The sequence below is a fragment of the Bubalus kerabau genome, chromosome 21 (assembly GCF_029407905.1).
Source record: "Bubalus kerabau isolate K-KA32 ecotype Philippines breed swamp buffalo chromosome 21, PCC_UOA_SB_1v2, whole genome shotgun sequence".
Lineage (NCBI taxonomy): Eukaryota > Metazoa > Chordata > Mammalia > Artiodactyla > Bovidae > Bubalus > Bubalus kerabau.
The window spans coordinates 52,329,588-52,341,692 of record NC_073644.1 but is presented as its reverse complement, the minus strand read 5'-3'; the positions used below and the strand labels follow the sequence as shown (position 1 = coordinate 52,341,692).

General features: G+C 47.4%; 1 protein-coding gene across 2 annotated transcripts in view; it reads right to left on the bottom strand.

Annotated features, from left to right (window-relative positions):
* Positions 1-239: 239 nt before the first annotated feature.
* The window catches only part of LIPG (lipase G, endothelial type), a 29,047-nt gene continuing 17,181 nt past the window's right edge, over positions 240-12,105 (bottom strand). For both annotated transcript variants that reach the window (XM_055559403.1, XM_055559402.1), the window contains exons 6-10: positions 10,643-10,885; positions 9,644-9,764; positions 8,484-8,702; positions 4,828-4,932; positions 240-2,640 (exon numbers count right to left, since the gene is read on the bottom strand). In XM_055559403.1, coding sequence (XP_055415378.1) covers positions 2,619-2,640; positions 4,828-4,932; positions 8,484-8,702; positions 9,644-9,764; positions 10,643-10,885 — 710 coding nt within the window. In that variant the 3' untranslated portion in view covers positions 240-2,618. The remainder of the gene's footprint in view (positions 2,641-4,827; positions 4,933-8,483; positions 8,703-9,643; positions 9,765-10,642; positions 10,886-12,105) is intronic.

Below are 12,105 nucleotides of genomic sequence, written 5' to 3'. Positions count from 1 at the left end.
GCTGTCCACTTCTTACCAACAATTATATTCAAACAGAGAACATATCTTACATTAAAGTAACTTTTTTGTTAAACTCTAGGCTTAAGCAGCCATAATTCTTTCAAATTTTAAGACCTGAGATGCTAGACCACGAAGAATTTTGTAGATTTTTATTATTTTACTATTAAAATTTTTAATCTTGAAAATGGTTAATCATAAAGTAAAAACTAACCATACATTTGTTTTTATACATTATATACACTTGAGAAATAAATAGCATTCTAAGCATTTAAAAAAGCATCATTATATACAAATAAGGCTTCTAGCCAAATGTATAAATACAGGACCCACTGAGGATTCCATTCTCAAGGCTTCCATTACAAATGCAGGAGCAGAAAGTGATCAGGATGCACAGTCATAACACAAACTTTACTTTGTCTAGAAAGCAGCCACAGAAGCGACAGGAAAGCACACAACTGGATTGAGAAAATACTTTGAACTGAGGTCTTTGACTGGTTATGTCTTCAGAAGTTCAGCATTGAACAATGATACAACCTTGGCACAAGACAGATGAAAACAATGTCCTTTAAAACCTAGCGTTCGTCCCTCAGTCATGTCCAGCTCTTTGTGATTCCATGGACTGTAGCCCTACAGACTCTTCTGTCCATGGAATTCTCCAGGCAAGAATACTGGAATGGGTAGCTATTCCCTTCTCCAGGGATCTTCCTGACCCTGGTGGCTAAGACAGCAACGAATCCACCTGCAATGCAGAAGATCCAGGTTCAGTCCCTGAGTTGGGAAGATCCCCTGGAGAAGGGCATGGCAACTCACTCCAGTATTCTTGCCTGGAGAATCCCGTGGACAGAGGAGCCTGGTGGGCTACAGTCCGTGGGGTCACAAAGAGTTGGACACGACTGAACAGCTAACACTAACACTTAAAAACCTAAGTACAGAGAAAATAGCTCTTCCCCCAACCCCACCTGCCATCACAACTCCTTCCAAACAATATTCATCCATAAGAATCCTAACCCCTTAGCACAATTGTCCTCCCAGTTCTATATTAATAAAAGGGTTTAGGGTTTCATGGATGGCTCTGAAAAACCTTCCTTGTTTGTCACGTCTAGGGCATGTTGGTGGGGAATGGCTGTAGGAGAACTGGTGAAGTTGTAGAGATGTACATACCATGGGCTTTGGCTCCAGGAAGTCTGGGTCCTCACCTGGCTCCACTACCAACCTGATATATAATTCTAGGCCTGTGGCTGAACCTCACTAAGCCTTGGTTTTGTAACAAAGAGATAATAGTGGCTGCCCTGCTCACCTTCTGTTATGAGTCTCTAAATAAGTGATGCATGTTCAAATCTTTTGAAAATTACAAAAGGGTTCCTCAGATATCATGTATATTCATTCAAATCAAGATCTAGAAGTGGGGGCTTTTCGAAGTTCAGCACAGAAAGGGCACTGGTATTTGAACAAGATAATTCAAGAAGGAACGAGGATGGCATTAATTACATCTTGGCATCTGCTGTGTGCTGGAATCCCCTCCCATCTTCCTACACAGAAGAGATTTTGCCAATCATATCCAGCAATTGGTCACCATTCTGTCCCCAAGACGTATGACACTGCTGATGATCAAAGATGTCACTCTGAAGGAGGATGCATGTCAACTACGAAGAAATAGGTAGAAACCACTTGAAGCCTCAGGGTCTTACATCCAACTCTTACATCCTATAGCCCCTCAGTGTCCCTTGTGCATAGCCATGGATCATCTAAACTGGAAGGGAGTCTAGACATCCCAAACCCATTAGGCTTCAAATGAGGAGAGGGTCTGCAGAAATTTACTAAGGTGTCTACTTCTACTAAGTTCCTTCAGTCGTGTCTGACTCTGTGTGACCCCATAGATAGCAGCCCACCAGGCTCCCCTGTCCCTGAGATTCTCAAGGCAAGAACACTGAAGTGGGTTGCCATTTCCTTCTCCACCTCACCTGTCTACTGCCACCTGCTAACTGTCAGTGCTTAGCAAGTATTTGTCCAATCAAAAAATGAGCAATGAAAAAAATAAGAAAGCCAATGATATGTGCTTTAGAGAGGAAGTTGGGGAGCAGGACGGAGTAAAATATAACTGGGACATATTACCAGTTACCCACTGAACCACAAGAGTTAGAGTTTCTGCACCTCCCAGACCTACTCTCCCCTCCCTGGGTGAACAAGGTCCCAGGTCCTGACACCAGCCTGCTCCCAGCAGAAAGACCTCTCACTCAAGTCAGGTGAGGGCAGGCAGTGGACAGCCTTCCACATAGAGGCGCTCAGAGCCCATGACCCTTGTCAGGTGAAGCACAGGCTCATGCAGTCACTGAGAAACCAGCCTGGTGGGCGCAGAGGTCGGGCGGCGGCCCTTTGCTCAAGGACCTGGAGGGAGGGCAGTCCTAGAGCAGCAGTGGGGTCAGCAGGCATGGCGGTGGCGCTCCCCTCCGGCGAGAAGTCCCAGCCATCGCGGGAGGCACAGAGCCGCCCTGCGAGCGGGCTCTTCCCAGTGCTCCAGGGACAGGGTCAAGCCGGGTCCTCCCATCAGGTGGCTCCTCCGCTGTAACGTCCCTCCACGGGCTTGGAAGTCGGGTGGGTGGGGGGCCCTGCAGGCTCCCTCAGAGATGCTCCATGGTTGGACTGAAAGGAACCACGTGGGGGCGGAGTTGTTAGTTGGCTTTGCAGCTATGCACCTCTGCTTACCACAAGACCAAGCTTTATTCCACTCCTCTCTGCCTGTTTTACCTTCTTCCCTTTCAGAACAAATGGAGAGAATCCTGAGTGCTCTTTCCTCCCCCTCCCCCAAAAAGCCACAGAATCAATTTGAGAAACACCACATCAGGGCCTACTCTGCGTTCCTCGCTCCCTACACCTCAGTGCTGACACCTGCATATTTAGCAAAATAATCACCTTCAGCATGCACGTATATGCACGCGCGCACACACGCACACACACGCAACCGCAGGGAAAACCACCAAGTCCTCTTTGCTTTGCTCTAAAAACACAGGAGAGCCTGCAGTATGACAGGAAGTGGACAGAGTCAAGAGATCTTGGTTCTAAATCTCAGCTACACTAACGCACGATGGAGCCTCTCGGAGCCTCAGTCTCCTTTTTTGTGAACAGATGAACAGCATTCGTAGCTGGAGAGAGACTACTGAAGGTGTAACACAAGTCCAGAGATGTCACCACTTCCTGGTGCTAATTTATTACTGGGGATCCTGTTGTTTTCTATTCCTTTGAGGGCAAAGGAAAGGACAACTTGTTTTCTCAAAGAGATATTTTAAGAGAATTATGGCATTCTCAACTGTTAGGAAGTTCTGGAGTGGGAAAAAAAGTATGTCAGAATAGCAATCCTTCCTGGGTGTGCAATTTACATGGCTGTTCCAAGAATCAGTGAAATTAAAATGTGTGGAAGCACTTGGAAAGGTATAAATTTAAATATAGACATGAAGAATTAAAATTATTATCATAGCAGAAAATCTTGTAAGCCTACTCTAGACTGAGTCTCTTAATTAAATGAGCAGTTTTCAGGATGCCACAAGTGCTGTGATCTCCAAGTGTCGGGTCACGTTGATGCTTCTGAACAGAAGACAGAGCAGCCAGGATGTAGCTCAACCCTCAGGGCTGGCAGACAGCTAATCACAGGGGCAACCCAGCATGGGTGCAGCTGCTTGATAATTGATACCAAGATCAAGGCGAGGTGACTCATCTGAGCAAGTGGAACCTCCACGCTCAAGAAAGAACACAGGCTTTCGAGTAAACCAACTGCTTCAAATTCTCACTCTGTTGTCACCAACTGAGGGACTTGAAAAGAGTGACCTAACCTCCCTGAGTCTCAGGTCCCCCAGCTGTCCACAAGGTTAACAGCACCAGCATCATGGACTTGATCAAAGTAAATGAGATGCTGTATGGAAGCACAAACGCAGGGTGGGCGCATGTACATGCTGGGTAGCATTGTTATTTAGTACCTCTGACTGGACCAGGGGTTGGGACCTGGGGGCGGGGGTGGGGGTCTCCCTCCTGCTCAGCAGGCATTTAGGCTCAGAGGGTGTGTGACTGAGGCCCCTTCTGAATGGACCCGCTGCTTCATACTACAGGATCAGCCTTCCTCAATTCTGAAATGATGAGACTCCAGCACGGGGCAAGAGGGACACCGAAGCAAGATGACCCCTTTGTCTGATTCAGCGATGTGCACATTGAACATTCTTGCTTCTCAGAAAAGGAAAAAGTTGGACTTCCCTGGTGGTCCAGTGATTAGAACTCCATGCTTCCAATGCAGGGGTCACAGGCTTGATCCCTGGTTGGGAAACTAAGATCCCATATGCCTCACGGCCAGAAAAGAGAAAGGGGGAGGGTTGCCTACTTAAATCCACTCACACCAACCTGGGTCCCAGAAAATCTTAAAAGGGGAGCAAGCCTTGTGCTTCTCCCTTACTCCACCTAACTCCCCACTCCACCCTGCTGCCCAGAAGGCAACCAGGAGCCCTGGAACTTCCCACAGCCCCGGTCACTACACAGAAATTCAATCTAAGATGGGAACATTGGGTACCAAGCTTGGGGACTTAGTCACTGAAAGACCTCATTCCAGCAGGACCATGGCTGTTGACACCCACAGGGTGAAGCAGAACAAGAGGCAAAGGGACATTCACAGCATCCAACATCCTGTCACACTGATTCATATATGCCCTTCGAGCGGAAGGTCGGCCTCATAAAGGAAGGGACATCATCTGCTTTTGTTGGCTTCTATGTCCCAAGTGCCCAGACGCATGTCCAGCCTGGGGGCCCGTCAACAGGCACTGCATGAACCGCTGAGCACATCCTGCTTACCTGGTTTCATTTTTCATTCTCCAGCCATCCAGACACTTGTGAAACCAGAGCTCTTGGCCAGGCGATATAAGGGTGTTCTCAAGATCTTCTGCACAAAAAGTCAATCTAGAAGGAAAAAGAAACCACTGATGTAGCCAAAACTCCAGGGGTAGGGACACAGCTGTGCATCAGCTATACGGTGCTTTCTGGATCCAAGGCAGATGGAGTAAGAAGAAAAGAGTAGCTTTCATCTCGCGCATCCTGACTCAAGACCCTTCAAAACTCCCCACCGCTGCTACAAGCACACCAAAAGGGTCTCACTTTGATGTCTCCCATGATTCGGCTCATGCAGCCTTTAATCACACCCCTTCCACCTTCTTCCCTCTGTCTGTCCAAATGGCCACCTGCCTTCCAAGACATAGCCTCTCTGAAGCCTCCCTGACTGCTCGAGACCTTACTAAGCTAACCCTCTGTTGACTTCCCAGTTTAATGAATTGGCACATCCTTGTATAAATGTCATTTTTGTTACTGTCATTACTTCCTATGGCACAGAGTTAATAGCAAAGGTGTTATCTCATTTAACACATTATATCATGCCTTGAATAGCTGTGGATTCCCGTATCCATAGGGGACTATAAACTCCTTGAGTGAAGGAACTCAAGGTCCCTCCAGCATGGTGTCCAGAAATACCCACTGACAAGCATAACTGGAACTCAGCTGTGAGTCAATAGAAAAGATTCAGGAAGTAGACAACAAAGATCACAGGAAGAATCAGTAGTCTTAAAACTATTTCAGCTATAACGTACAGCCCAACTTCCAGCCCACCAGCCTTGGTGATGTGTGGTCAGCGTGACCCCATGGCCTGTAAATCTGACCATGATACTTACCAGTAGGACAAAAGTCACATTCTGAACAGTCTTCCAAACTTTTACCAGGAAACCCAAACAGCCCATAAACACCCATTACACTCAATCAGAAAATACAAAGGAAAACAGCAGCAAGTGACCAAGTCACACCCAAAGGAATGGCAAGAATATCCACCAAAGGAGGGGGAAAAAGAGAACTTTTACTCATTGACTGAGATGAAAAATTAGTCCAAGGACTTTGGAAAGGGATTAATATCCAGTCCAGTTGGTAAATACATATACTATAACCCAGTGATTTAACATGCCCCCAAGAAGCCCATGGGCTTCCCAGGTAGCTCAGCTTGTAAAGAATCCGCCTACAATGCAGGATACCCAGGTTTGATTCCTGAGCCAGGAAGATCCCCTGGAGGAGGGATAGGCTACCCTCTCCAGTATTCTTGGACTTCCCTGGTGGCTTAGACAGTTAAGAATCTCCCTGCAATGCGGGAGACCTGGATTTGATCCCTAGGTTGGGAAGATCCCCTGGAGAAGGAAAGGGTAACCCATTCCGGTATTCTTGCCTGAAGAATCCCCATGGACAGAGGAGTCTGGAGGGCTATAGTCCCTGGAGTCGCAGAGTCAGACATGACTAACTAAGCACAGGAAGCCCTGACACATGTGCACAAGGAAAACATCCCAGGATGGTCACCTCAGCACTACTTATGACTGCAAGAAAGTAACAACAACGTAAATATTCAGCAGAACAACGGTGAAACCATTGTTTGTTCAATGATGGCTTGCATACAGGAGTTAAACATGAATGATGCTCAGTCCCTCAGTCATGTTTGACTCTTGGCGACCCCATGGACTGTAGCCTGCCAGGCTCCTCTGTCCATGAGATTTTTTAGACAAGAATACCGGAATAGGTTACCCTTTCCTTCTCCAGGGGATCTTCCAAACCCAGGGATCAAACCCGTGTCTCCTGCAGCTCCTGCCTTGGCAGGCAGATTCTTTACCACTGAGCTACCTGGGAAGCCTAAACATGAATAGATGGGATCGATATGTGTTGTATAAATTTCATAAACTATGTTGAATGGAGAAAAGCAACTTTGAAAGGAATATCCACTCATGTAAACTCATGCAAAACAATTCTACAGGTTGTGCATGGATATAAGCAGAAGTAGGGAAAGTATAAACATCATGAAGAGGGAAACACTAACACGTGTTAATGTTGGAAGATTAGTACAGTTGGTTTGAAAGGGCAGGAGTCAGGCAGCAGAGGGGCTTCTGATTCATCTGTAATGTTTTACTTTTTAAAATCTCATATCTGAAACCAATATGGAAAATGGTTCACATTTGTTAAGGCTCGGTGGTTTATTAGATTTGCTTCCATCTTTCAGGACTTCCCTGATGGTCCAGGGGTTAAGACTCCACGTTTCTACTACATGGGGCACAGGTTCAATCCTTGGTGGAGGAACTAACATCCCGCATGCTGTGCAATGTGGCCAAAAAAGAAAGTACCAAAAATAAAAAATGATCACCTTTCAGCTGCCACACATCGGCACAGGCTGCAGTTTCAAGCATCAAGAGACGGAGAAAGACAAACGATTATCTAGACCACAGCCTTTGTGTGAATAGTTCCCCTCAGCGGGCACCCACCCCTACCACACCCCAGTGCCCAGGTCTCTAGACCAGAATCACTCAGATGAGTGACTCCCTCCACCCCTGCATGACCAAGATGCAATGTAGGTGACGGATGGAAACGAGACACTTGAAGAACTGTACTGGAGAAAACGCCAGAAGAGGTACAGAATGTAGAGCCTGCTTCCCATTGACCCAAGGCTGGCAGTGACCTCCCAGAGGCTGGCTGAAGGGTCTGGCCAAGGAAACCCTCCTCTCTTGACAAATGTCCTCCAGGTTTCCTGGCTCCCACTTAGCCAGAAGCTGCTCAGAGAGTCAAGGCATGTTTCAGGGGCTGATTTAGGCGTGGATTTCTCATGTTAGGCTTGGTTAACAGACATGGGGAAACTACCAGCTGCCATAGCACAGAGGAATCTCTGTTCCTTGATGTTAGGGCCCCACCCACGTCCCGGAGTCAGAGCTTCCCAAGGAGGGGTAGAATGCTCTGAAGATAGATGTCAGGGAAGCTAGGACCCCCACAGACCTCATGCAACTTCTGTTTGTACAGACCCCGGAGCAAACAGATTAACAAACAGCACTCCTGGTCCAGTGATTAAGAATCTGTGCTTCCACTGCAAGGGCACGGGTTTGATCCCTGGTTGGGAAACTAAGATCCCACATGCTACCTCGTGCAGCCAGAAAAAAGGTAATTGAACTCGTACCAGGGCATATTAACCAATATTAAAACAAAACAAGGCAGCTCTCCTAAAGCGCCCTGTCCAGGAGAAGCCCCCTTCCTCCAGGCCAGCACAGGAATTGGCAAATGGAACAAGGGCTGGGTTCCAGCCTCCACTTGCCCACCCCTCTCAGCCCAGGGCCTCTGACCAGGGCACAAGCTGCACAAATTGATCTGGGATTCAGTCTTCCTTGCAAAGCATTTGTGGTTTTGCCCACGTGCTTTGGATAGGAAAAGATGGAAGGTGCATGCTTGCAGGAGGAGATGACAACCCCCTCCAGTATTCTTGCCCGGAGAATGCCATGGACAGAGGAGCCTGGTAGGCTACGGCCCATAGGGTCACAAAGAGTCAGACACAACTGAAGTGGCTTAGCACACCCTTGGCACACGCACTGAGCCAAGGAAAGGATTTGAAGAGGCACACGCCCTCTGCTGACCATGGACACGGGACAGCAAAAGGGTCATGAGGAACTTACCTCTGCTGGGTTTCCCCAGACTTGACCCGGATGCGTCTGATATGCAGCTCCTGCTTGGAGCCGTGGGACTGAGTCAGGTAGCTGCGAAGCTCCTTCCACAGGTTGTACCAGGACTGAGACTTGCCCTCCCATGTGAGTTTGATCTTCAGGAGGTCTCCCAAGTCCTCCTCGGTGTAGACCAGGAAGGTGTTGGTGGCATTCAGCCCGATCTGCTCCACCCTGTGAAGGGAGAGGAAAGCTGGTCTCCATCCCCTACCACCTGGAGACTGCAGCAGCGTGTCAGGTGACACAGTGACAGCCCTTGCCCCTCACGGATGGGAGAGAAATGCGCAAGAGCCCCTCTTGCTACACGCTCCACGTCCCAGCAGCAGGACCGGCATGGAAGCTCAGCTGTGCTCCACACGAGCAGAGAGCTAACACCACGCACAGCACCCCAGCTTCCTATCCAGTGGTCAGGAACCTGAGCATCTCACCATGTAGGCGACTTCCTTGTGAGGGGACAGGACCAGGAAAGAACAGAAACAAGAAAAGTGCAAAGAAGTCACATCCCCATTCAGTGACATCTCATCCCCTCAGCCCATGGGCATCCATCTCCCCGCCTCCGGAACTCCCAGCCCCTCCTGTCTGCCCCTCTCACTCAGCACCTAGGGGAGCCTGCCTCTCCCCATCTGTGTGCATGAGTGTGTGCACACAAGTCTGGACCCCCTGCTCAGCCCCCAGCCTTGAGAGCAAGTACTCTGATTGCATTCCTTGGCAATCCCAGCATTACTCAGCAGGGCACTTTGCACCTTACAAGTGCTCAACAGGTCCACACTGATTACCATGTGCCCCTCCCACAGATAATGGGAAACGGGCCACAGATGACATGTTTCAGGTTCCAAATTTCCTAAAGCCTCGGGAATCAGGTGTTGTCTGAATGAAACAGCAGTTTCTGCCCAGCTGATCCAGCAGATTCTCACGCTGCTGATTCATCCCAGGAGCTTCCCTCCCAGAAATGTTGTGAGCCCAGGGCTCCCAGGAGAGTGTGAAGCAGGAGGGAGGAACCACCCAGCACCTCCCCGGCATGCAGACTCGCTCCCCTGCAAGTGCTCACATGCCCCTGTGCACTCTCTCCGACTTGTTCTCTGTCCTGCACCCAGCAAAGAAAACCCATGACTTACATTTCCAAAGGCAGAACCTGGGAGTCTGCGTTGGTGCCATAAAGGGTGATATAAAAGGTGGGCTCTGTTTCTCCCATGTTTTTGTAGCTGAAGACATGGATTTTCATCTGATAATGGTAAACTTCAGAGATAGCAGAACAAAGACATTTGTGAGCCTCGCTCGTCATCTTAGGACACCCCGACCCAAAGTGAGTCAACCACCATAGTGAGTTCTTAGGGACTGACATCCTTTTGGTCCAGCCCAACCTCTAACCTCCCTCTGACTTCATTCTCTCCAGTGGCCTAAGAGGTCACTGCAGTATAGAAGAAGGAGCCCTCTGTGATGACCTGGAGGGGTGGGATGGAGGGGGCTGGAGGGAGGCTCAAGAGGGAGATATATAAGTATATCCTGCCTTGAATAGAATATTCAAGTATATAAGTATATACACATATATATATATACTTATAGCTGATTCACTGACACATATGGTAAAACAATTATCTCTCCAATTAAAAATTTTAATAAAAGGAAGAAGGAGACCTGAACTTGGAGTTTGGGAGAACTTTGGGGGACTCTGACCTCGATACTTTTGAGCTATGTGACCTTGAATAAAGGAACAAGGTATTAACCTCTTGAACCTCAATTTCCTTATATGTAATATAATACCCACAAAACTTTTGGTTTTATAACACGTTATAAAAATGTAAGATATCATTTCAATTCCCTGTTGGGCCTATCTCTGATCATTTTGATAATCAAATGAGAAAACAAATATGAAAAGCTAAATGCAAGATAGAATTTTTAAGTTATTGATATTGCGATCATAGAGTGATAATTCACAACACCAAAGAAGCCCCCATCATTTACTTTCAAATATTTAACTTTCCTAGGGCATGCACAATATAATCTGGTTTGCAATGATGTGATCAAACTGCAGGAATGTGCCTGTTATACAGCATGGTATTTGGAAGTAGGAAAAGGTCCTTTTTCAGGGCAAGGTGGGCAGGGATGAAGGTTACCTCTGAAAGGCATGCCCGCCCGGGTTTTTAGGTACATTTTGCTGTTCCTCTTGTTCCTTGTTTTCTTGGCATTGTAGCCGATGCTATTACAACGGTTCTTCCTGCAACTGAGACAGATTCCCTTTTTGAAGCGGTTGGAGTCTGTGCACTGGAACGCAAAGCTTGGCTTGTCCTGATTCACCAGGGAGTCGACAAAAAGATGTACTGCCCGCTCATGCTCACATTTCAGCACCTCTGCGATGGCTGGGAGAGAAGGAGATGGAGACCGTCAGGACAGAGCTGCTCCTCAGTGATTTGCCTGCTCCATCAGTAAGGACTCACACATCAGTTATCACTATTTTTCATGTCACTATTCGTATGCTTGTTTGTGTCATTCTTAACACATGCTGTGCTCTCTTTAGAACTGAAAGCTAGTCCTGCCACTGAACTGCTTGCCCTCCAGGTAGGAAGACCGCACCAATACACACAAAGCAATAAAGAGCAAGGGAGTACGCAGGACAAGCACTAAACAGGGTGATGGAGATCAGTTGTGCAGGAGGAGTCACTAAGTCCTGACAGAATTGTGTGGTCACAAAATACTGGAAATGGATCTGATGCTAAACATCATCTAGTCCAGGGATCAGCAAACTACACCTTGCAGGCTGGTCCATTTGTAGTAAAGTCTTATTGGAACACAGCCACACTCGTTCATTTGCCTGTTGTCTCTGGCTACTTGTACCATGCTATGGCAGCGGAGCAGAGTTTTGAAACAAAGAGACTGATGGCTTGCAAAACTGAAGATACTTACTAACTGACTCTCTAAGAAAATGTTTGCCAACCTCATTCTAGTTCTTTCAATTAGAGATGATGACCCACAGGCCCTTAAAGCTGAAGTCATTTGCTCAGGGTCACAGAGCCAATTGGTTACAAAGTTAGGAGCATAATTTGAATTTTTCTGACCCAGAGTAATTATTATTTCTTGAAACCAGAGGCTAAAGCCAATAGTTCTAGTAAATCCTGGGACCTTCAGAAACATTTGGTAACACTTCCCCTTTCCTTCCTTATTAACATCACTAGACTTAAAAAATGCCATCATCTGATCACTTGAGGCAGGGCTGCACTCTCCTTGCATAAACTCCCAAGCCCCGCAGGACCCCTTGGATGTTACACAACACCCTGGGAGAGGGCAACCTAAGACTGAGTGACAGAGTGGGGCATACAAAGAGCAGAGCATCAGAGTAGAGAGAGCCAACTGGGGTCAAGACTTAGAAATCCTAAAAGACTGAGGATGCAAGGCAGTGAGCAAATGAGAAACCCAGCCCATCAGTTTCAGCAGCAAATTCAGTTTTGCCCAAGACTGCTGGGAATAGGCTTAGGCATTCAGGAAGGCAGACTTGTTAGTGAGTGAGGAAGTGTCTTGATTTTACTTCTTTAAAATGTTACAAAAAATTAAATTACGGTGCATCCACGCTAAAGAATATTAT